General features: G+C 39.7%; 1 protein-coding gene across 3 annotated transcripts in view; it reads right to left on the bottom strand.

Annotated features, from left to right (window-relative positions):
* Positions 1 to 7,822: 7,822 nt before the first annotated feature.
* LOC105496426 (Ras related GTP binding D) overlaps positions 7,823 to 26,469 on the bottom strand; it is a 46,070-nt gene continuing 27,423 nt past the window's right edge. For all 3 annotated transcript variants that reach the window (XM_011766837.3, XM_071096735.1, XM_071096736.1), the window contains exons 3-7: positions 23,525 to 23,724; positions 22,601 to 22,715; positions 21,021 to 21,163; positions 15,509 to 15,657; positions 7,823 to 11,020 (exon numbers count right to left, since the gene is read on the bottom strand). In XM_011766837.3, the coding sequence (XP_011765139.1) occupies positions 10,869 to 11,020; positions 15,509 to 15,657; positions 21,021 to 21,163; positions 22,601 to 22,715; positions 23,525 to 23,724 (759 nt within the window). In that variant the 3' untranslated portion in view covers positions 7,823 to 10,868. The remainder of the gene's footprint in view (positions 11,021 to 15,508; positions 15,658 to 21,020; positions 21,164 to 22,600; positions 22,716 to 23,524; positions 23,725 to 26,469) is intronic.

The raw sequence follows: 26,469 nt of genomic DNA, 5'->3' as shown, positions 1-26,469 counted from the left end.
TTAATTTGTCTTTTCTTTGAGACCGAATTTGCTACCATAGCTTTGAATTATCTATCTCTCTCAAAATTTCAACTTTTGGTGTTAGGGATGAGGAAAAGGAAGCTGCTTAGTATTGTGGCTTTTGCTTTATTTGCATAGACTGCATCTTGTTTTTCTCAAAATTTAAAGGTGTTTTAAAAACTAGTAACAAAATTACAATACTTATTCCTTAGTTCTGATGAACTGATGAGTTTGAGTTATTTCATTTTCTTTCTTTCTTTCTTTTTTTGTTTTTTTTTTGTTTGTTTGTTTGTTTTTGGGCGGGGGGAGGGGGGACGGAGTCTCGCTCTGTAGCCCAGGCTGGAGTGCAATGGCTCCATCTAGGCTCACTGCAAGCTCCGCCTCCCGGGTTCACGCCATTCTCCTGCCTCAGCCTTCTGAGTAGCTGGGACTACAGGAGCCCGCCACCAGGCCCGGCTAATTTTTTGTATTTTTAGTAGCGACAGGGTTTCATCGTGTTAGCCAGGATGGTCTCAATCTCCTGACCTCGTGATCCACCCACCTCGGCCTCCCAAAGTGCTGGGATTACAGGCGTGAGCCACTGCGCCCGGTAAGTTATTTCATTTTCTAAGTTTAGCTCTAAAGGAAACACCTGCAACTAAAACTGTCCTTTCTGGGGGAGAAAATGGTGTGCACTGCGGTGTGCTGGTAGAGAGCTGCCAACCGCTTCGAAAGTATGTTCTTCCCTCCTTCTGAGTCCTCTCCTCATAGCTATTCAAAGCGCTGTCCTTCTGCCTCTACCTTTCTTCTCGTGTTGCGTATCCTGTCATCCCAATTTGTCATTCCCTGGACCCCTTTTAGCCACTTGCTGTTTGATGAAACTTGGTCACCAACAAACTAACCTGAATAGCTTAGAAGTCTGCTCTTCCTTGGGAGTAGTTTCAGCTTCAAAAGTCAAGAATTGTCTGAGTTCAATACTTTTAAACAAATTTGTATTTTATTCATGATTATGGCATCTACAAACTTCCAAAAAATAATGTCATAGATATGAGAAACATTCTTCAGTCTCCAGACAATGCTCAGCATATACATGATTTATGAAATTCTTAAAGTAATTCTGCAGCCACGGGGCATTTCAACAATATTATTAATGTCTTCAGAACCATCAGTACTATACTGCTTCCCATTAAAACCCAAGTTACAGTTGTAGGCATACTTTGAATGATAACCACATTCTCAAAAGAAGTCAACTTCTCAGAAGTAGTCCTGTACTTTTTTCAGCACTAAACAACCAGAAGGTATAGGTATGCCACAATCGGCCTTCTAGCATCTTGTGAGAAAATCCTGGGGCCAGTTTAACTTCTCTGGGGAATTCAAGTTGGGTTTAGGTACAGATGCTGGGTGGGCGTGATGGCTCACACCTGTAATCCCAAAACTTTGGGAGGGGGAGGTGGAAGGATCGCTTGAGGCCAGAAATTCAAGACCAGCCTGGCTAACATGGTGAAACCCTGTCTCTATACAAAAAAAGTTGGGGGAGGGGTGGGTACAGATGCTCAGATGCTATTAAATAGTAATATATATCATATATGCAGAATGGAAAGCAAAATTTTTCCAAAAATATCATTTCTTAGAAAAGAGAGTCATCTTGTGTTTTTGTCTTTGTCCTTTTTGAACAAAATACTCTTCAGGAAGACAGTAAGTTTTGAAAGGGCCACAAGCAATAGAAGTTTTCTATCTTACAAAGGTCACCTAGCAAAATCAGGGGGGGGAAAGGCAAAGACAGATTTATTCATTATTCCTTAGGGTATGACCTCGGATAACAAGTATTGGAGATCATTAAGTGGGCTTTTAAATAATCATTGAACACAGAAATACAAGAAGTACTTATTTGTGGTGATGATGAATATGTAGGGAAAAAAACTCTGATGTTTAACAAATGGTTCTTGAGATGTAGTAAAATCTCCACTGACAGCATTCTACTCAATTTAAGGCATGCTCTACCTTAGATAACTAGGAGGGAACTGTTAGAGGACTCAGAATGTTGTTTCAGTGATGATAAAGACCCAGTTGTAAACAATGCATGTGAAGTATTTGAATAAAATTTTTTGAGGAAAAAGCAGTTTTTCTAAATTAGTACCATTTGCATAATTTGTGATATTAGATGTAAATGAGTATTTAAATACTGAATCAATAAATGGTTTAAATAGGCTTAAAATTATTTACATTCATAAAAGTTTACATTTGAATTATAGGTTAAATAATGTAGACTTTTAAAGCTGCATAATCAAGTTGGAAAAAATACTAACACTTGGGGTATTGATGTGTATGTAGGTATGGAGGATGCAAGAAAGCTCACCTAGGTGATTGCAACCCTAATCCCCCACCATCTCCCCTCCCTATCCCTTTAAACAACTACAGAGAAAACTGTGTCTCCCAAATTATGAGAATTGTCTAGGGTCGTTATTTAAAAATACAGATTTCTGTATTTCTCCCTGGAGATTCTGATTCAAGGAGACCAGGATGGGGTTGGGAATCTGCATCCTTAAGCACTCTAGATGATTCATAAAATTAGATAACTTTGGAAAATATGGGCCTAGAGCATTAAATGAAACAGTACTATGTGTATTGGTGGCACTGTTTATTGCATCTTATAAACCTAAGTGAATTCCTTCCTCTCCCACTGAGATGGAAAGATACATAGGACTGGTCTCCCTTTACTGTACTGCTTCCCAGGGAAGAGAAGCAAAAGCCTAATTACCAAGGCCACTTTATAAGCGGTCTGGGTGAAGGCCAGAACTAGTTCCAGGTTATTGGCTATATAGGTGAGGAAAGTTGAATACTACAGGGCTTAGCTCTCTGCAAAGCCAGAGGAGAGAAAACTAAGTAGGAGCCTGAGGAACTTAGGTAATAATGAAAGCAGGAGGCAAACAAAAGCAGCTTATAGGAATGGAATTCTCCACATGGTGATGAGGGTTAGCATGGGACTGAGGTTTAATTGTTGGCCTTTCATGAGTGGGGGCTTGGTTTCATGACTCAGTTTTGGAAGAATAGAATACTGCTGGCCCCAGGAGCGTATTAGTAAAGATTGAGGAAGCAAGATGGACAAGGTCTCAGGCAGCTGGACACCAGTTAATGCCCCCACCCTCCTGAGCGTAGTCACTGGATCAGCTCCCTTTCAAAATAGCACAAAAGGGCAAACTCATGGATTCTTGATAATAGATAAGACCAATGTCATCTGAATTAACAAAGGACCCCTTAGGAGTCAGACATGAGCTCATGAGTCACTAAACTCCATGTAACGCTATCATATTATAGTTAAGGATAGAGTCTATAATAAAAATGATCCTCTCAGGCCTACAACCCCATCCACCCTTTACCCCTAATCAACCCAGCATACAAAAATACCCAAGATGGCAGTGAGAAGAAAAACCACTCTAGTAAACACTAGAAAGTCATGATCAAATGAAAGAAAAATTCAAGAACTTACTCAGAATTTCCCATTTGTTAAGATCTCTTAATTAACAGAGAAGGAAACTATTTTAGGTTGGAAAGAAAATCCTTAGATATTTCTGATCTGACCAATGGGTTCATTCTAACACTGCTTTACAAACCACAGGTTGTGACTCATTAGTGGATTGTGAGACCTTTTTAAAAAGCAAATGAAAGGGAAAATGCCAGAATGCATTGCATGTAGAAAGGATATAACTTGGTAAGTTTTTTTTTTCAGTAGTATTTGTATGAGTGTGTGATAGTTTGCAATGTGAACTGTATTTATTGTTGCTCACAATAACAAGTTTAAAATGGATTTCACAAAGGTGAACCACAGTTCTGTCCCAGGGCAATTTTACATAGCGTTCAAACGTGGCTTCAGGCATGGGTTCACATGGATGTTCTGCTTTTTAAAGATGGTTTAGTTTCTTAAGATTGAATATGAGAACTACACTTCATCTCGGCTTTAGCTGCTAGATCATTTATTGAAACCATAAATGTAATATTCTACAAAGAAAAGACTGTTGACTTGTAAATATTTGTTGCACTGTTCTTACTGTTGTTTTGGATTTTTTTTTTAAATCATGGAATTAAGTTGTTCCTTAGAATAATATGGTACTCCAAATTGGTATCTCAAAATCGTGAACGAGACTACTAGAGCTTATATTTTCACTTTCCCAGGACTATTGCAAAATACTGATGATACAACTGAAATAAAATCACTGCCTGAACTTAACTGTAATTTATGATAAAAGTAGGTCTTTTGAGGACCTCTAGGCCAAGTATAACACATTTTAAAATCACTCAGTCTTTCAAAATTCTAAATGATGTGAAAGAGTTCTGCATTTACCGTCAGATTGTTCTCACATATTCTACTGTTCCTGATGACATGTTAAGAGAATATAAACATTCTTAGGCAACACTCTTATTAATACTTCCCTGGTACAAACAGATTGAAAAGGGTAGAAAAGTAAAATAAACTTTTTTTTTTTTTTTTTTTTTTTTTTTTGAGACGGAGTCTCACACTGTTGCCTGGGCTGGAGTGCAATGGCGCAATATCAGCTCACTGCAACCTCCACCTCCTGGGTTCACACGATTCTCCTGCTTCACCCTCCCAAGTAGCCGGGATTACAGGCACACACCACCACACCTGGCTAATTTTGTGTATTTTTAGTATACACGGGGTTTCACTATGTTAGCCAGGCTGGTCTCGAACTCCTGATCTCGTGATCTGCCCACCTCGGCCTCCCGAAGTGCTGGGATTACAGATGTGAGCCACCATGCCCGGCCAAATAAACTTTTTATTAAATCTAATTCTGGAAATGACATTGATGTCATAAATGTATTAAGCTGGAAAAGTATGAATATTAAAATAACATTTAAAAATTCCTACTTTTAAGATAATTCACCTCTAATTACAAGGAAAAGCACCACACGTCAATAAACATTTCCAATTTACAGTCTACTTCTATTTAGTCTTAAATTAATGGTAAATATAGCTATTGATCTATTGGTTGAACAACTCAATTTCTTGGATGTTAGCTATTATTATCCATGGTCTCTGCTGCACACAATGGTAAAGTCCTACAGAAGTGCAGTTCTAAAAACTGACATCTATAAGGGCCTATCAAAAATTAGTTTACTTTTCATTATTTTTAGATATTAAAATCCTTTTATCTCTAGTATCTGCCTTTTAGCCATTTCAGTAGCACAGCATCTGGAATATAATTGGAACCCTATAAATATCTGTTGGATAAAAGAACATTGTTAATTTCTCTCAGAAAGTCACACCATCATAGGATATTTAGCAATAATTATTGACAAAATAATCAAAACTCATGGCTCCTTTTATTTACCCCACACTCTTTTGGGCATGCTTGTCCTCAACACATTGAGGGAGAATGAAACAAGTCCGGAGATGCAGCAAGGCCAGGGAGCAGGTCTTGTGAACTTTGCTAAGGAATTTGGGCTGATATCTAGGAGTCATGGAGAGCTTCAGACCTGGAGAGTATTAAGCAAGGAAGCTTAAGAAGGTCAGGAAGCAAGGAAGGTCAGAATTGTGGTGGTTCAGAGAGGCCACTCAGGGTCTGTGTGAAGGATGGATGGATGGGTGGATGGGTGGATGGGTGGATGAACGGATGGGATAGAGACACTTGTTAAACAGCTACTAAAAGGTCTGATGCAGTTGCTCATGTCTATAATCCAAGCACTCTGGGAGCCCAAGGTGGGAAGATCGCTTGAGCCCAGGAGTTTGAGACCAGCCTGGGCAACATAGCGACATTCCATCTCTACAAAAAAAAAAAAAAAAAAAAATTAGCCAGGTGTGGTGGTGCACACCTGTAGTCCTAGCTACTCGGGAAGCTGACATAGCAGAATCACTTGGGCCTAGGAGTTTGAGGTTATGGTTCGCTGGTATCGTGCCACTGTACTCCAGTGTGGGCAACAGAATGAGACTGTCTCTTAAAAAAAAAAAAAAAAAAAAAAAAAGCTACTAAAATCCAAGTAAAAGGAGATGGTGGTCTAAACCAAGACAGCGGCAGAGGAGATGGAGAGAATAGATTCAATAGACCTTTGTAAGGCTGAGCTGAAAGAACCGAGTGACTGACTGCAGGTGAACAGGAGGGGAGGGAAGAGTCAAGAATGAGGCCCAAGTGTCTGGCAGAACTACAGGGAGGAAAGTCACACCATCATAGGAGATTTAGCAGGAAGGAAGCCAATTTTAGACATGTTAGATTTGAGGCTCTTCACCTATAGAAGATTCTAGTAAAGGCATGCTAATTGCAATTTAAGATATAGATCTGAAGGTCAAAAAAGAATTAGGATGGAAACGTACCTTTTTGGATTTTATTCCAGATCAGTATTTTATTTTTTTTACACATATTGAAATCTCAAGGTAAAAAGTTGAATACAGTTAAGACCAAAGGCTTACTCTCTCTTAATTTTCTGAGCTTGAAATATAACTATTGCCTATTAGAAAACCAAATGTCTGTAAAAGGTATTTACATTTTCTTTAGATATTTAGACACTTAATACCATCTTCAGCATTAGTTATTTAATGGATTAGGAATAAAAATGCGTGATCTTTGACTTTCTTCTCTGGGTGAAGTACATTTGGAAGACTGCTCCTATTGGTTCTATAAATATGTCAGGGCAGCTCATGTAAGAATAGGTATTTCTTTCTCAATATGCCAGCATTCACGCCCATGTAGTAATGTAGTAATTTAGGTGGATAAACTCCAATGAATCTGGTGGGCTCTGATACACTCTCCTGAATACCGCCCTCCTTTTGCATCCTCAAATGGCACACCCCATAGTCTTAGTCCACCAGACAAATCCTCCAAGTGCCCCTCTTCATATTTGTGAAAGGAAGCTATTTTTTAAAAACATTTGGTGAAGCTGCTTACAGTTGTAGTTGGGAGAGTGGGCTTACTAGCTATATGATCTGGAGCAAGTTATTATTTCATCTTTTTGACCTTGGTTGCCTCGTCTGAACAACAGAAATGGTAACAGTACTTACCTCTTGGATTTATGAATTTTAGTAATGCAAAAGTACTTCAGAGCAGTGCCTGGGGCATACTGTGTACTCAATCAGTATGTAGTACTACTAAATACTTCTGTTGAAGACAAAATTTTCTTTCTCTTAAGCTCAACATCACTACTGATGTAAAATCTTGGAAATAATTATTTCAGATCAGGTTTTCCAATCAGAAACAGGATTTCATATTTGAGATATAACATCTAATGCTAGCCCCTCTCTGAGAACTCCTAGGGGATCTGAAAAAGGTCATTGTAGGATGGAATCTTACTAAGCAAAGTTAAGAATGATAAGGTAAACTGTTAGGAAAAGGATTTCCATATGACTAGGGGATTAGGGCCACAGCAGCAAGAATTAGTATCTGAAGTTTACTAAAGTAACAGTTCTACAGCCCTAACTGGCATATACCCATCAAAAATGTGGAGATGTAAGAGAGTTTAAAAATAAAACCATAAATTAAAGTAGTGAGATTTATCATCATTTCTATAAAAGGAGAGCTGGTTAATCAGGACAAATAAATTTTACCAAATGGATGTAACAGGGCCAATGAAACAGTGACATACATGTATGGTAAGCAACCTCAGAAACAGGAAAGGCTGTACTTCCTTGTCACCAAAGAGACCATTCTGCTCCCAGAAAGCTTGGTTATGAATACACTTGAAATGAGAGCTTTACCAAAGCATGAACCCAGGACACATGCTTTTAAACTGGCAGTTAACATTCCTGAAAGCCATGGCTTAACAATAGTTATAAGTGATGTACTGCTTAAAGTAAAACATGAGCTATACCTGATTACAAATTACATCCAGTCTGTACAAGTTGAATGCATACCATACTTTAATAACCAAGACAATTCGGCTGTTTTTCCAGAGTATATTTCAGAGTTGGCATATAACCCGTATGTAACAATATTGCTATGATTTTAGTCATATTTCAGGGTCCAATATATGTTCACAAAAGAACAGTTTGTGAATGTCAACCGGTTTTTGCTTTATATTCCTTCAAAAACATTCCACCCTGGTCATTCACACTAATCTAATCACTGAAAATAACCAAAATAATTCACAGTCTCACCTCTATGTAAAAGTTCTAATTGACTCAAAAGGCAAAGGACTGCCCCTGCTTTTGAGGAAGGAAACCTGCAAGGCAAGTTCTCAATCCCTAAAACCAAGCAAAACTGTTCCAGTGCAGTTGCTGTAGCCATGTATTTAGGCTTCGTATTTATAGAATTAAATTTGAGAATGAAACATGGCCATACACATTGCAATAAGCTGCCTCCCATATCAAAAATACAATGCAAAATAACTTGAAGACATTTCCAATAACACATATTTGAAAAACTGAACGCTTAGAAATAACTCCTGCATCTTTCTTTAATTAGGAAGTCATTGCCACACTTACAAAGTTAGAGGCAGTAATCTATATTAGCGTGTGATTAATCAAAGAGTGCACTTACTACCATGAACTTGGGCCCTATGTCATAGAATTATTTTTGCCTTTCCCCCAAAGAATCATTTGCTCTTGAAGTAATAGGCTTTTTAAGGCACATTTTAACAAAAACCCATCATATACCCAGCTTAAACATGGAAGCTCCACCTGGTTATAGTAATAAATATACCTAAGTAATGTGTGATTTACCAAATAGGCTAGTGTCTCTAGCTTGAGAATAAAGTCATATTAGAAAACTGATTCTTCATTTGCTTATTCAAAGTGAAACAACATGTAAAAAATATTAGAGAATTAGATTTACAACAATAGCCCATAAGTGCCAGGTCTGTTGGCAAAGGTCCAACAGGATATAGCTCTGGAGATTAGGGAGCCCTGGGCTCCTAACCATCCAGGTTTCAGAGTAGGAATCATGAGGAAAGGAGTTAGGTCACCTTAATTATTTTTAGAAATCTCCTTTCAAAATGCACAGACCCTTGGGAGGCTCAAACCTTAAACCCCAACCAGATATCATCTTAAATTCAGTTACCAGCTTCAAAGAAACAGGACTTGGGGAGAGGAAGGAGAGAGGTTGGAAAGAAGCCACAGAGAGAAGTGGGAAAGTTTAGGCTGGGCGCAGTAGCTCAGGCCTGTAATCTCAGCATTCGGGGAGGCCAAGGCAGGAGGATTGCTTGGGGCCAGGAGTTTGAGACCATCTTGGGCAACACAGTGAGATCCTGTCTCTACAAAAACAAAATTTAAGAATTAGCCGGGCGTGATGGTGCACACCTGTAGTTCCAGCTACTAGGGAGGCTGAGATGAAAGGATCCCTTGAGCCCAAGAGGTAACAGTGAGCTATGATTGTACCAATGCACTCCAGCACAAGCAACAGAATGAGGCCCCCTCAAAAAAAAAAAAAAAAGTTTCAAGTATAAGTTGCTTTAGGGACTTTATATATTTTGCTAGGACCAACTTTGATGTTCTTAGGAGGCTCTGCTTTAAAAAAAAAAAAAAAAAATCTCATTTTCTAATTCCCCACAAGCATGCCTTAGGGTGCTAGCCCTGGAGATGCACATAAAATCATCTACTTGGAATGATTTAGCATAGGTGTAGATTTAGGACTCTTAATTTCCTGTTAGTCTAAAGTAAACGTAAGTGAAAGAATTTCACAGAAACAATTACACAGCTAATTGTAATGTCTCTCCAGCCATCCTTTTCCCATTGACCTTTAGGGGTCTTCAGGATGACTCTTCAGCCTTGCAGAGCATGCTGGTGGCAGGCTGAGCTGGGCTCATTCATACGGTGAGAACAAGTGGCGTACACGAGGCACGTTATCACCAGTGAGAAGGAGATGTGGCGGTGACAGAAGTGACTGACAGGATGGAACTCCATGGTGGGGATCTGCGATTTGTTCTATTCACTATGGTCATAGAGCAATAAAGAACTGGTCCTGAAGAAGCATTTTAAATGCAGCACACCAGACCATCGCACAGGGCCGGAAGTCCAGAATTGTATATATGTTTTTTAGTCTGCAGTTGCCCATCACATACTTTTGGGACAAGTTTGGGCCTCTGATGTTACTTTAGCCCTGGGTGGCAGGTACAGAAAAACCTCCAGAAAGCCTGCAATTCAGTGACATTCTTACTTCTCTCCAGTGATCGGCACCATTTTGGAAATCTGGTCCCAAAGTTTCAAAAGAATAGTAATGCAACAAAAAGAAATAACCTCTCTGTACAAAGTGATTATAGAGATGTGTGTTGAGGTAAAGAACTTCATAAAAACCGTTGAGCAGGGAAGCACAGCCACCACTATAGAAATTTTTAGGTAAGTCTGGTGCTAACATTATTCTACAAAACTGTTTACACCCATTATATAAATAGGGGACAGTTCTTATTGCTCCTGGAGCTTGTAGCTCCAATCTGTTCCAACTCCACTGAAAAATGATTTTTCTCAACAACTGGTAGCAAAGATTTCCAAATTTACAAAAAGTCATTACCAATGCATCACTTTTTGATTAATTTCTGATTGCCATATAGATGTGGACTACAGTATGCATGTCCTTGACACCAAGTACAGAAAAAAAGCTTAGAAAAGTTGTTTTATCAAAGTTCAATTCAATGAGAAACATGAAAAAGTGCAAAATATGTACAGTTCCTGGCAGTTCTTACATGGGATTTTTTTGAATACAGACCATAAAAGTTTACATTTGTGTAATGAAAGGACAATGGATTTCACATCACTGTTAATATACAAGTTTTTTGCTTCAAAGTGCTTACTTTATTTATAAAAGACAAGATCAAGAGAGTTGCAGGAATTTTTTTTTTAAACAACAAATCCATGGTATGTGTCCCAATCTCCTTCTTCCTCTTCCTTTAGTGCAACATGGTGCAGCAGTCTCATGGATAAGGTCTGGTTTCAAAAGGTGTTCCTGAAACCTCACCTACAGCAGCACTCTAGGGGCCCCATTAGGGGTGGCTCCCTTTTTCTTCTGCAGCCGATTCTGAACCTTTCGGGATTTTACTACTTTCATTCTCACCTCAAAAACTTCATGAATGGCCTTCCGGAAGCAATGAAAATTATAGTCAATTAGCCCTGGAGAAGAGAACAAAAACACTTATAAATGTCACGTCGAAATAATCTCCATCTTTTCATGGGACCCATGGCCAGGAGAAGCCAGTAGGGGGCAGTAGAGGATGGTCTTAGCGTAAGGACTACAGATTTCCCTGGGATGTCTGCAGTTGGCTTTCAGAAATTGCTATAAACCTTTAGGAATTATAGGCAAAGTCTTGTGAAGGAAAATTTTTCCTGAGGCAAGGTTCCAGAGCATAGACCATATTTTCAAAGGTTCCTAGGACCCTAAAAGATTTAAAGAACCACTGAACTGAACTTTTTTTTTAACCTTTCAGAATTAAAGATTTCTTACAATTAAGAGAAATCAGTAATGAAAAATGTGTCTCCCCAAAGGGCGTTATTAGACTGACTCTGAGTAGAGGCAGACCGTGACTTGGAATCCCAAAGCTGTGTATCAATCAATATTTACTGAGTATCTATTATATTTAAACCATTCTCATAAGCCCCAGGGAAAGCGAAGCCCCTAATTTCAGAGTGTTAACAGTCATCTCACGAACTCCAGCGGAAATTCAACAACCAATGACGCTCAGCTTTTCAGTACTAAGTATTTTAAGTGGAGAAATAGTAGGAGAGAATCTTCCTGTGTTTTCAGAAATATATCAGTGACACAAAAAATAGAATAAAAGATAATCCAAAGTCTTGAGGAGTGCATTTTTCATCATTACTAGTAATTTGTAAGTCCTGAGAGCAACGTTATGTTTATACCAATTAGGATAAGGTGGTCAGTTCTATTTACTATCTTTAAATTTATTAAAATAACTAGCCCAACAATTACTTCTATCTATCAGGGGATGCTTCTAGAGCCCCGTCCAAAGGAAGAATTAGGATTCCAGCCAAGGATTAAATTCTTCAAACTAGTTATACAACTAACTGCAAGGGGAGGGCACCATCTCGGTTTCCAGGAGCAGGAAAACCTCTGAGTAGTGCCCCCTGCTGCTTCTGCAGAGATAGGGAACCACTAGTGCAGTAAAACCAGCAGTCAATTTCCTCAAGGAAAGACCACTGACACAAGCAACGGGAAAAGTAATAAAAACAAGGGAGCAAATGAACGATTTTTAAATGGCAATTTGAATATGAGATGTGAGAGCCTCAAGATTCTCTGCTTTTATGTGCAACAAAGTGTCCTAAAAAGCTTAGCTAAAAGAACTTGGCTCAATGAGAAGGGTACAATGAAATACTCAACTTGGGAAATTTCAGACATATCCTATTGTTCTTATTTTTGAGGCAGGGTCTCACTCTGTCACCCAGGTGGGAGTGCAAGGCTTGGTCACAGCTCAGTGCAGTCTCAACCTCCTGGGCTCAAGCAATCCTTCCACCTCATATTTTAATTTTTTCTAGAGATGAGGTCTCACTATGGTGCCCAGGCTGGTCTTGAACCCCTAGGCTCAAGCAATCCTTCCACTTTGGCCTCCCAAAGTGCGGGCATTACAGGCATGAACCACTGGCACCCGCCCCTATTGTTCTTGACAAACCTTAACATATCTTTGCACATTTCAAAATGTAACAGTAATCTTGCTGTGTTTGGAGTTTTAAGAAGTAAAAGTTCACAACTGAGACTTTTTAAAGACAGTAAACATCCATAAACAGTGTTTGCTATTTCAACCCTCATGAAAAGCTTTTGAAAATACGTGAACAGAGACATAAACAAAATAAACACTCTCTTCACCCCACCTACAGTTCATAAGGCCCCACATCCTTCTCTGGTTCAGGAGTTCTCAACCCTCGCTGCACAGTAAAATACCCAGGCACCAAGCACACCAGGAGGCCAGGCACAGCACAGTACTTTGGGAGGCCGAGCAGGGAGGATCACTTGAGGCCAGCAACCTATAGCCCTGACTGCCATAAAGTGGTGGTGTGATATTGAGAGAAAGTCATTTATATTTTCTAGGCCTGAGTAAAATCATCTGTGAAATGAGAGGGTGAAACAAGGTGTATTCCTGTCTATCTTTAAAATTCCATGATCTATTATATAATCTGTTCCTGTTTCTAGCAAGATGAAAATAAGGAGTAAAAGATGAACACCATTTAATTTAAAGTTTTGAGGCCAAAGGACACAAAAAGCAATTTGGTCAGTCATGGTACAAACAGGAAAAATACAGGACATCACTAAGCAGCAAGAAAATGTAAATTCACATAATATACCAGCTTTCAATTATCAACTTTTAAAAATACTAATACCCAATATTGATAAGAACACAGCAAAATAAGTATTCATATTCTCTTTACAGCATAAAACCGGAAAATCTTTCTGAAGAACATTTTGGTAACATGCATTAGAAGCCCCCAAAATGGGCCTACCCTTTTGATCTAAGTAATTCCACTTGAAATTTTTCCTTAGGAAACAACCAAAGATGCACATAAATATTTAGTGCAAAGGAGGTCATAATGGTATTATTTATTACATCAAAATCTAGAAACAATATAGATGTCTGAAAATAGAAGAATCTAATACAATCATTAAAATGATGTGGTTAAGCCGGGCGCGGTGGCTCACGCCTGTAATCCCAGCACTTTGGGAGGCCGAGGCGGGCGGATCACAAGGTCAGGAGATTGAGACCACGGTGAAACCTCGTCTCTACTATAAATACAAAAAATTAGCCGGGCATGGTGGCGGGCGCCTGTAGTCCCAGCTACTCAGGAGGCTGAGGCAGGACAATGGCGTGAACCCGGGAGGCGGAGCTTGCAGTGAGCCAAGATCGCGCCACTGCACTCCAGCCTGGGGGACAGAGCGAGACTCCATCTCAAAAAAAAAAAAAAAAAAAAAAAGATGTGGTTAAAAAAAGACGGTGAATTGGAAATATGTCTGTAATAATTTAAGTGAAGGTTATAAGGTAGAATTCATCAGGCAATCTATTATAGTTCTTTTAGAAAATGCATATGCAAGAAAGGACTGGAAAAGTATACAGGAAATGTTACCTGAATGAGAAACACTGATAATTATTGTTTTTTTGCTAAATATTTCTAAATTTTCTAAAAGAATCTATTACTTTTCTAATAAAAAGAAACAATCTAAATTATGTTTTCATAGCCAATGAATTAGGAAAATGTCATTACATATATAAGTGAAATACATATAAAACTATAGTAGAATATAAAACTATATTAGACAATATGGCCCCAGTTTTGTTGGAAGGAAGGAAAAAAAGGAATGAAGGAAGGGAGAAAAGGAGCGAGGGTAGGAGGGAGAGGAAATAAGAGAGGAAGAGAGCCGGACGTGGTGGCTCACTCCTTTAATCCCAGCACTTTGGGATGTCGAGGTGGGAGGATCCCTTGAGCCGAGGAGTTTGAGACCAGCCTAGGTGAGAATTATGGTGAGACCCCAATCTCTACAAAAAAAAAAAAAAAAAAATTCCAGGTGTGTTGACATGTGCCTGTGGTCCTAGCTACATGGGAGGATGAGGTGGGAGGATCACCTGGGCCCAGGTGGTCGAAGCTGCAGAAAGCCGTGACTGTGCCACTGCACTCCAGCCTAAGTAACAGAGCGAGATCCTGTCTCAAAAAAAAAAAGAGAGAAAGGAAGAAACAAAATTCCAGAAATTTAACATGGGTTTAGCTCTAGATGGTGAAATACGAGGTTTTATTCTATATACTTTCCTAAATTTTCAAAGCATTTTTAATTTAATGGATTTATATTGCTTATAATATAGGAGGAAAAGGCTATTTCAGGATATGTTACTATTACATATTCAGGATATGTAACTAATTATTTGTTGGAGATTTTTTTTTAACCCAACAAATTAGTAAACCATACCCTGTTATTAACAAAAGTCCCTAGCCACATCAGTAAGCTAGGGACTTTTGTTAGTAACTTTTGTTTAGATATTATAGAAAGGGGAAATTAGTTTAATTGCTTTTGTTTCAAAATAAAACTGAATTTGATCCTAAAAAAATATTCGGTGTAGTTAAGTATATTCATGGTCTTCCCTTTTCGGAATCATGATGCCATCCCTGTGTTCTGAAGATTTAAGAAGTATTTTGAGGCTGAACAGAAGTCAAACCACCTGTTGTCCCCTCCTTTACGTGGGAAGAACAAAAGATCACACGGTTACCTAAGACCTTCTAGAGATGTGGACCAAAGTGGAGACCTCCACCCTCAATATAGACTGGGAGTCTGCTCCCTGGTAAAAGACTTCATTCACTGCCTGGCAACAATGCCCAGCTAGCTTCCCCCTAGCAGAGATGCCAAGGCGCCTGGGAGGATCATGGGGTTCCCCTTCCACCTCGCTGCAATCGCAGATGCACCACTAGAGGGCAGGCCAGTTCACTGGCCCAGAAGCTGACACTGTGGGCAGGAGCCCACCCAGCTCTGGCCTCCCAGCCAAGGGGGCCCGTGACTGGCATCTGGAAGTTTTGAGGGGCATGCTGTTGTCCCACATTCAACAAACAATACATGCAGTAGCAGTCTGATGCTTCTTTTAATGCTTCTTTTAAATCATACCAAAAAGTTACCTTTTCTTTCAAAGCTTTCCTCTCTGACAAAGCAAACGAGAGCCAGGAACTTTGTCACCTCTTTTAAATAAAGCACGGTTGTATTATTAAGCTTTATGATGGCTGTGGATTCCTTGTCATAGGGGGTTCCTGCTCCATCTTCTTTGAGACTAAATGGGGACAGAAACCAAAACATATGTGACCATTGAGAAAGAACTAGAAACTAAGCCAGTGACAGAGACTGGCTTTAAGCCACAAAAAGTGATAATTGTAAGTTGTTTACACTTGCAGTGCCTTTCAGCAAAAGATCTCAGAAACACACGGGCACAGAAACATACACAGTCCTCAACAGTCACTTCCTACTGACAATGAGTGGCTATCTGCAGCAGCTGGGCCACTCTCTAGGCACCTGAAGAAGCCAGCTGAAGGATGAGGTTAGCTCTCCCCACCTCCGTGGCCAAGGGCTTCTTGTTTTCTCATCTAGAATAGCCGGGCTGTTAAAAGCATGGTCTGATGAAAGACTAAGAAAGGCTGAAGATATGTTCCAAATTCAAGGAGTCTAAAGAGACCTGAAAGCCAAGTGCTAGACTGGATCCTGAATTGGGAAAAACTGCTATAAAAGATAGAATTGGGACCACTGGGAAAATGTGCCTATGGTCTATATATTAGATAATAATGTAGCCATGCTAAATTTGCTGAACTGTGAACTGGTTCAACTTACTCTCAAATGGTTTACCCAAAAAAAATGGATACACAATATGTATTAGAAAAAGAGAGATGTAGCAAATATGGCAAATTGGTAAAAACTGATGAATCTCAATGAAGAGTTGTACAGGAGTTCATTTTACTACTATTGTATATTTTCTGTAGGTTTGAACGTTTTTTCAAAATAAAGAGTTAAATAAGATATATAGGTCTATTTGGCCAGGCACAGTGGCTCACGCCTGTAATCCTAACACTTGGAAGGCAGGTAGATCACAAGGTCAGGAGTTCAAGACCGGCCTGGCCAATATGGGTGAAACCCCGTCTCTACTAAAAATACAAGAATTAGCCAGGCACCACGTGGTGGCGCACACCTGTGGTCCCAGCTACTCGGGAGGCTGAGGCAGAAGAATCGCTTGAACCCAGGAGGCAGACATTGCAGTAAGCCGAGATCCCACCATTGCACTCCAGCCTGGGTGACAGAGCAGGACTCCGTCTCAAAAAAAAAAAAAAGAAGATATATAGGTCTATTTAAGAAAAAGTGTGATCTGTAAACACAAATGACTTGAGTTTGAATCTCAGTTCTTTTATTTGCTAGCTATGTGAGCTTGGACAAGTCGAATAACTTCTTTGAGCCTCAATTTCCTCATATGTACACTAACAGTAATTATTTCAAAGTTTTCTAATGAAGACTAAATGAAATAATGCATATATAGCACTAAACATAATGCTGAGAACATAAAATACACATTTATTATTACAGCTTTAATGACTGAAACTGCACCTTCTGAAGATACCTGTGTAATAAAAGGGTTATGAATTCTTTCCTCACAGGCAAAGGACACTTCCCTAAACCTTTTCCCCCTTACCTAAAACTGTACGTAAATTTTCTGATTTATTTTTACTCCCCAAATTTATGAATAACTGACCAGAAATTTGACTTAATTGGAATTGTGTTAAACCTTATCACATTCACTAAGAGCTAGCACTTATTAAATATTTACTATGTGATATGAACCAGTCTTAGTTCTCAAAATGCATTATCCTCTGTCTGCTATAAGAATCCTCTAAGTTTCTTTCTTTTTTTTGTTGTTGTTGAGACAGAGTCTCGCTCTATTGCCCAGGCTGGAGTGCAGTGGCATGATCTCGGCTCACTGCAAACTCTGCCTCCTGGATTCACACCATTCTCCTGCTTCAGCCTCCCGAGTAGCTGGGACTACAGGCGCCCGCCACCACGCCCAGCTAATTTTTTTGTATTTTTAGTAGAGACAGGGTTTCACCGTGTTCACCGGGATGGTCTCGATCTCCTCACCTTATGATCCTCCCGCCTCGGCCTCCCAAAGTGCTGGGATTACAGGCGTGAGCCACCGCGCCCGGCCAAATCCTCTAAGTTTCTAAGGAAACTGAGGCTAGAGGAAAATAAGATAACTTGGTCAAAGTTGATGATAGGGGTAAAGCCAGGACCTCAAACCTAGATATGGCTAATTTCAAAGTTTATTCTTTAATCCTGTAAATACACAAGGGGGTAGAGTATCAAGCCAGATTTAATGAAAAGCCTGAATTGCACAAGAGTATTTTTAGGAAATGTAGGTTTTTAGTTTTGAGAGTATTTTAAACTGCTGTATACATGGCCACTTAAAAGTAAATTGTGAGGCTGGGTGCGGTGGCTCATGCCTGTAATCCCAGCACTTTGGGAGGCCGAGGCGATCACCTGAGGTCGGGAGTTCGAGAACAGCCTGACCCACGTGGAGAAACTCTGTCTCTACTAAAAATACAAAATTAGCTGGGCATGGTGGTGCATGTCTGTAATCCCAGCTACTCGGGAGGCTGAGGGAGGAGAATTGCTTGAACCCAGGAGGCGGAGGTTGCAGTGAGCCAAGATCACGCCATTGCACTACAGCTTGGGCAACAAGAGTGAAACTCCATCTCAAAAAAAAAAAAAAAGTAAATTGTGGAAGTTCGTTTTTTTGTTTTTTTTTTTTCCAAAGGATTCAACTCACTATAACCTACCAAAACATTAAAGAAAAACCTTTTAAGTGCTGGACTTCAAATGTTAAAGATGCTTTAACAGAATTCGTTAACTTCCATTGCACTGCTTTTAACTACTATATTTTAAGGCCCAATCTCTCTTGCTTATAAGTAATGTTCTGAGAACAAGAAACTGAAACATTTAACATGTTTTATCCAATGAAGAAAATGGCATTTAAAATTTCCAAGTAAATACAATACTATATAGATATTAAACACTGTGTTTATTAGCAGCATTTAATAATACAGGAAAATTCTTAGGTGATAATGTTAAATGAAAAAAGCAGGATATAAAATTTTACATACAATGTGATCTCATTATCCTAAAAATTACGCATGGAAATAAGAACAACTATATAAATAATGTAAACACTGACTGTCTCTAGGTGGTGAGATTATGGGCTACTTTAATTTTATTCTTTAGACTTTTATGTATTTTCTGCAATGAGCATGCATTACTTTCACAATCAGAAAAAGGTAAACATTAAACAAATTAGAAAAACAAAAACTCCACCAAAAATTACAAGTAGATATTGATGAGGTCTGCAATTGCAAAAACTGTTTTACTACTCAAGTGTTTCATCTGTAAGCAATGAAAACGCATGAAGATAGAACATATTTCAAAATGTGTGCGTGTGTGTGTGTGTGTGTGTGTGCATGCGCGAGCACAGAGCTGCCAGCTGGGGCACAGCCTCAGCTGAGAAATTCCTGAGGCACCAGGTCACCTGATTCTAGGGCCTGCTGGTCTCCACTGGGCAGCTGGGGAGGGGCAGCAAGGCCTCCAGTTACAAGACCACCTGCTTCCTCATTGCCTAAGAGGGCCCCAGGCTCTGCACACAACCCTGCCTCCTGCTGGTTAACAGGACTGGCTTATTGCTGCTCTAGCAAACAATCTGAGGAAACCCCAGAGCCCACAAACCGTCTGTGACCCAGACTGGTTCTTACTGAATCCTGTGGGTTCTCAGAAAACTGTACTCCACCACAGAAAAACCAATCTGACAGCGAAGCCAGGCTGCCTCCTCCTAACCCCTCCCTACCCATGTTTGTTTTAGCTGGGTAGAAGTAACTCTGATTAACATCATTTACATGAACAACTTACCACTTACATCTAATGACCATATGGCACAATAATGATCATGCACATTGTTAAGCATGTGCCAGATTAATTGTGTTGTTCATTGTACTTGATTACCATGGCAATCTGCACTGTAATCAGGGTGCGTTCATCTTCCATGACTATTTCAAGGTCATCCGCTTAAACGGTTTAAAAATAATAGAATGCTTCAGGGCAGTAATCTTGGGCAATAAGGTCTATTTCTAAAGCCAGATGTCAGCATTTAATAATAACAGTAATAATAAATTATGGCAGCTACATTTATCCAGGGTCTACCAGGTGAAGGCACGTTATGAGCCTAATGATATTTCATCCTCGCTACAATCCTGTAAGTATCATTTTCCGTGTGTGTGTGTGTGTGTGTGTGTGTAACAGTTAACAGAGAGAATCTGAGCTGAGTGGGCAAAGGATTTTTAAGTAGTGGAAGAGAGAAATGGAGACTAGACTCTCACAAAAGCTGACGAAAGAGGCAGAGTGTCAAGTTGTGTAAGGCAGGTCACAGGAAGTGAGTAAAGAGGAAGATGAGCAGAAGTTTTACCTCATCAATTAGATGAGGATGTCAGATACAATACAGATAGCAACACCTTAACATCTTAATAAGATGAACAACTAGTTCACACCCAGTCAGTCTGTACACCACCTGTTCAGCACATTTATAATTATGTAGAATTGTTTCTACGTCGGGTAACATAGTCAGTTTCCCCCACTCCTTGTTAATTTTATATTAAGTGTATAGGAAGTTCTGTTTTCTAGGAATGATATGTTAACAAATTTTTTTCAGCAGAGGATCAGGAATCAGATCTGAATTCAAATTCTATTTCCAGTCCTTACTGATAGTGTGAGCAAGGGTAGGAAATGTAACCACTTTGAATCTCAGTTTTTTCATCTGTAAAGTGAATACAGTACAGTTGACCTTAAACAACACTGATGTGAACTTCCTAAATCCACGTATCCGTGGATTTTCTTCAGCTTCTGCCACTCCTAAGACAGCAACATCAACCCCTTCTCTTCCTCCTCCTCAGCCTACTCAATGTGAAGACAATGAGGATGAAGACCTTTAGGTTGACCCACTTTCATTTAATAAATAGTAAATATATTCTTCCTTATACTTTTCTTGATTTTCTTCTCTGTAGCTCACTTTATTGTTAAGAATACAGTACATAATATGTAACATACAAAATGTATGTTAATCAACGATTCATGTTATCAGTAAGGCTTCCAGTCAACAGTAGACTATTAGTATTAATAGCTAAATTTGTCGGGGGGAGATATCTGCGGCTTTTTGACCCTGTGTCGTTCAAGGGTCAAATGTAATTCTTGCCACATAGAATAGTTGAGAATTAAATGATAACCTGGGCACAGTGGCTCATACCTATAATCCCAGCTACTCGAGAGGTTGAGGTGGGAGGATCATTTGAGCCCAGGAGTGATCTATCCTGGACAACACAGGGACACCTTATTGCTAAAAAAAATAAAATAAATAATACAAAGCATGCAATAAGATTATTCGCATAATGCCTGGCATTTGCTCAACAACTGTTATTATTGCATGCTAAATGGTATATTTATATATAGATTTCAGTCATTTAAGACAAAAATGTTAAACTCAAGTAAATGTAAATGCAAAATGCCTGAAAGGTCATGAAGGAAGGATGGCTTGATTGTGGCCTTAAAGAATGTTGTACTTACCCATAAATACAAGAGATGTCAATAACCACATCTATCATATCACAGCAGAGCTCATAGGTTTGCATATCCACTGGAGTACTATCAGTTGCAATATAAATTTTACTGACCACATCAAACAGAAATGCCTTTTCAATTCCAGAATTCTGAAATTAAAAAAAAAAAAAATGCTGCCTTAAAGCAACAGCCAACTTCAGACCATGTCATAACTACACAAAATTGAATGCCATTCTCAATGTAAAATACAAATGAGCAAAACTCAAGTTACAAAAATTTAAACTGTACCATTTTATTACAATTTAAACTTCACTGTCATAAACTTCTTTATACTGGACTTGCATAAGAAATAAAAAGTAGAGGCTGGGCGCGGTGGCTCACGCCTGTAATCCCAGCACTTTTGGAGGCCGAGGCAGGCAGATCACCTGAGGTCAGGAGTTTGAAACCAGCCTGACCAACAGGGAGAAACCTGTTTCTCCTAAAAATACAAAATTAGCCAGGCATGGTGGTGCATGCCTGTAATCCTAGCTACTTGGGAGGCTGAGGCAAGAGAATTGCTTGAACCCAGGAGGCGGAGGTTGCGGTGAGCCAAGATGGCACCCCTGCACTCCAGCCTGGGCGACAAGAGCGAAACTCTATCTCAAAAAAAAGAAAAGAAATAAAAGAATTTGAATTATCACAAATTATTTATTTTAGGTAATCAAATTGGGCAATATTTCCTAACAGAGATGTATACCTGCAGTTAGGAAAAGGCCAAGTAAAAATACTTTTACTGACTGTAAATTTTAAAATAAGCTTAGAAACACTAAACAAACACACTCAAAATTGTGTAGTGATAGAGTAAACGTGAGTACAACCAACAGTTCTGCCTCAATTCAACTCAGCAGAGCCTACCTGGAGCTGGTAGTGTGTAGGGTTCATTCAGCACATCATTCACAGCGTGTTAAACTTATAAAAAGCTATTCAACCATCTGCGTCTTACCAATAAAACCAAGCTTTACATTCCCTACCTCTGGTGGGGCTCTATTAATATTGAATGATTGCCTACAACTTGAATAAGCACTCCAGTTATACCACTGAAGTGCAGGAATGCATTTGAGTACATTTTATTTTTATTTATTTTTTTTTTATTTTTAGAGACAAGTTCTCGCTCTGATGTCCAGGCTGGAGTGCAGTGGCATAATCATGGCTCACTTCAGCCTCAAACACCTGGGCTCAAGTTCCTTCCACCACAGCCTTCCAAGTAGCTGGAACTACAGGCATGTGCTATCACACCTGGCTAGTTTTTACTTTTTTTTTTTTTTTTTTTTTGTAGAGACAGGATCTCACTATGTTACTTAGGCTGGTCCCAAACTCCTGGCCTCAAGCCATCGTACCGCCTCAACCTCCCAAAGTGGGGCGTGAGCCACCAAGCTGGGCCGGGAGTTAAATTTTAAAGGACCTAAAACAACACGTAGGAGTAATCTTTAACACTCAAATGACCTTGAAATGCTATAGGAGCAGTTGGAAATAAGATCTTTTTCACTCTTGCAATGCTATTTTCAAATTCTACAAGTGACGCAAACAGGAGCATATTATTTACTTACTGAGATAAAGATGTTCAGCAAATTCTCCAGAGTTGGGAGTTGTGGAATCAGTTTCTGAACCACTTTGCTAAAAGCTTCAAATATTGAATGATCATATATGCTTGTCAGATAAAAGCTGAAAGAGGAAACGGTATTTCATCATGTTTTCCCTTTGAATGAGGAACAGGCTGCTTAGGCTATGTCAATACACCGGTCATCTGCCTTCTGTATCTATAGTCCTAACACATAAAGTCCAGCCCTCCTCAGAGTTTACAGTGACCTCGGTAAAAAGCAAGCCATTCCTCCCCACCTCCCAAAAAGCCCGAGCTGTGCCTATTCTCATCTGCCGACTGGCAAGCTTAAAACCACAGCAATCTGTGTCCATCCCAGCTTCCTGACATTCTGCAGGACAATCCATGCCAGATCATCTTTACACAAGCCTCTTAGGTTGTCCCATTAGTAACTTCTATTCTTGATATTGAAGCAAATTTTTTTTCCATTTCCCAATTTACAAAATGAATGATGCATGTACTACCTCACAAAAAATGACAGAGACATTGTTTTCCTTTGTGAGGATTCCTATTTGGATTGTTTTCAGACTACTCCTTTACTTATAATTACAGATAATATCTTTATCGAGAACTGTAAACTTTAGCATCAACTAACTACTAGAATTATATTCATGGGTTTTCTATAATGTGTTTTTCATGTGAGGGGAGAACCTTAGCTTTGACCATTTGTTAAAAAACAAAAAAATACTGCTTTCACTAAAGATTAGCATTAGCACATGCAAAGCTCGTTTTCCCCAATCCTACCGGTCTACAGCGTGAAACAGGGTAAAGAAGGTAAATTACTGCCCATGCCAAGCCAATCATGGTGACTCCGAACCGCAAACTGGCTTTCTTTCATCCTTTATTGGGATCCTTAAGGGGTTTCTGTTCTCACCTGAGGTGAATTTTTTCTAATCCAGCATCTGCAAGGTCATCGTTTGCCCGCTGGTGAATATCTCTTTGGGTTTCAATTTTGTGGTCATCTGATAGACCATCCACTTTATGAATAAACACCTCGAAGTTGATGTCGGTATTCACTTTGTAGGCCCTGGTCACCGTGAGGTGGAGCCTGGCCAGGGCTTCCATGTAATCGTCCTAGGACCAAAGGCAACGCCTGTGAGAGAAGGCCACTTTGCTTCCTGACCCTCCCCCACACACACTGTTCACCTGGAAACTATGTGGCTGCAAACCCCTGAAATATGTTGCAACGGTTCCCCTCAACAAGCTGGCTTCTTAGAATTACAGTGTGAAAACTTACGTTCTGTTAACAAAAAGAGGAAAAAGAAATGCTTTAAAAAATGCAGCTGATTTAGGCAGTTATGACTGAGGTTGATGACAGTCATAAAGATCAGAGTTGGCAGGGTACGGTGGTTCACGCTCCCAGAACGTTGGGAGGCCCAGGCGGGCAGATCATGAGGTCAGGAGATCAAGACCATCCTGGCTAACATGGTGAAACCCCTTCTCTACTAAAAAAAACAAAAAAATTAGCCGGGCATGGTGGCGGGTGCCTGTAGTACCAGTTACTCAGGAGGCTGAGGCAGGAGAATCGCTTGAACCCGGGAGGCAGAGATTGCAGTGTGCCGAGATCACACCACTGCACTCCAGCCTGGATGACAGACTGAGACTCGGTCTCCAAAAAAAAAAAAAAAAAAAAATTCAGAGTTGTGGTTTCAGGAAGAGAAATGGACCCAACTCCACATAAGACCTTCCCCAGAATACTGTTCATCCTAACTTTTCCAGTCTCTTGTGAACTGTGATGAACAATTAGAGATAGAGGCATGATACAGGCCACTGGGCAGATGGGGAAGGAGGTGGGGAGCAATTTTAAGAACCACTGGTTCAGTGCAGAAGTCAGCAGACCACAGTCTGCAGGCCCTGTGCCTGTTTCTTAAAAGTAAGTTGTATTGGAACGTGCTCAATTGCTTTCATATTATCTAAGGCTGCTTTTGTGCTACAGTGGCAGAGTTAAGTTTCCTCTAGAGAAACTCCTCAGAGACAGTACAGTCTACAAAGCGTAAGATGTTTGCCATCTGGCCTTTTACAGAAAAAGGCCCCTGGTCTAGAGTAATTGCCCCAAACAATACTAACTTTTTTCTTCTTCCCATGCCTATAAAATGAACACCTGTGTATTCATCTCTGTTTAAGAAATGAAACATTTACACCAAAGCCCTCTGTGTTTCTCCTCATCCTCCCAACCCATGCTATCCCCCTACCCCCTCATCCTCTAGAGACAACCACTATCCCAAGTTTAGTATTTATTCTCACTCATGTATACATTAATACAGACATATATATCCCCAAACACACAGAATTCATTTACATTGTTTAAAAATGGAAAGAAATATTAAGTTGTGTGTATATTATAGTTTGCCTTTTTCATTCAACACTGTCAGTGAGATTCACCTACATTGAATGTTATGTAGTACATAACTACAGTACATTAGTTCCTTTTAATGGCTCTATAAAACTTCCTTTTATGGATGATCTATAATTTATCATATATTTGCCTGCTGATGGACATTGTAAATATTTCCATGTATATGTGATTACAATGATATGTGTACAGTCTCATGTACATGTGGCTTACTCTGAAGGGTGACTTGTCGGGTCATAGGTAGGAGTGCCTTGACCGTACCTGGAAGTGTGTAAACAGCATCTGATGCTTCAGACCCTCACCAACAATTGGTGGTGTCAGATCTCTTATTTATTGCCAATTTGAAGGGTGCGAACAGGTCTTGTTTTCATAGCAAAAAAAAAAAAAAAAAAGGAAAGAGATCTGTAGGACAGAATCTAAATGCCTTCCCCCACCGCACCTCACCCCCTGCCACTTACGGCGTTCCAATACAACTTACTTTTAAGAAAGTAAGAAAACAGAAAGCCAATATAATTAGGGGTGTTTTCTGGCATTTTTCTATGCTTCAAACATCAATAAAAATGTATCCCTAGTCTCTAGGTAAATCAAATATTAATTATATAAATAGGAAACTATGAAGAGGGAAAAACGCAAATGGAGTCCTTCCCATCCTTCACACTCTACAGAGTTGTTTAGAATAAAAGATAAAAGCCAGGAGCAGTGGCTTGCGCCTGTAATCCCACCTACTGGAGAGGACTGCTTGAGTTCAAGACCAGCCTGGACAACACAGTGAGACCCCTAGCTCTAAAAAAGAAAAAAAAAAAGTGTATGTATGTGTGTGTGTGTATATATATGTGTGGGTGTGTGTATATATATGTGTGTGTGTGTGTATATATATGTGTATATATATATTTAACCAGGCTTGGTGGTGCGCACCTGTAGTCCCAGCTACTCGGAGGCTGAGGCAGGAGAATTCCTTGAGCCCAGGAATTTGAGTTTACAATGAGCTATGATCCTATGATCATGCCACTGCACTCCATCCTAGGTAACAGAGTGACAGCCCGTCTGTAAAAATTAAATAAAATGAGGCCGGGCATGGTGGCTCATGCCTGTAATCCCAGCAATTTGGGAGGCCGAGGCAGGCAGATCACAAGGTCAGGAGTTCGAGACCAGCCTGACCAACATGGTGAAACCCCGTCTCTACTAAAAAAATACTAAAATTAGCCGGGCGTGGTGGCGCATGCCTATAATCCCAGCTACTCAGGAGACTGAGGCAGGATAATTGCTTAAACCTGGGAGGCAGAGGTTGCTGTCAGCCAAGATCGAGCCACTGCACTCTTTCCTGGGCAACAGAGCAAGACTCTGTCTCAAAAAAAAAAAAAAATTAAATTAAAAGCAAATGTCGGATGCTGGGTCACCAGATTAAGCATTAAAAACTAAAGGTATTACTGTATGGTTCCACATAGATGAAATTCTAGAAAAAGCAA

Source organism: Macaca nemestrina, chromosome 5 (assembly GCF_043159975.1).
Source record: "Macaca nemestrina isolate mMacNem1 chromosome 5, mMacNem.hap1, whole genome shotgun sequence".
In the NCBI taxonomy this organism is placed as follows: domain Eukaryota; kingdom Metazoa; phylum Chordata; class Mammalia; order Primates; family Cercopithecidae; genus Macaca; species Macaca nemestrina.
The sequence above is the reverse complement of the archived record's forward strand: the minus strand, read 5'-3'. Positions and strand labels throughout refer to the sequence as shown.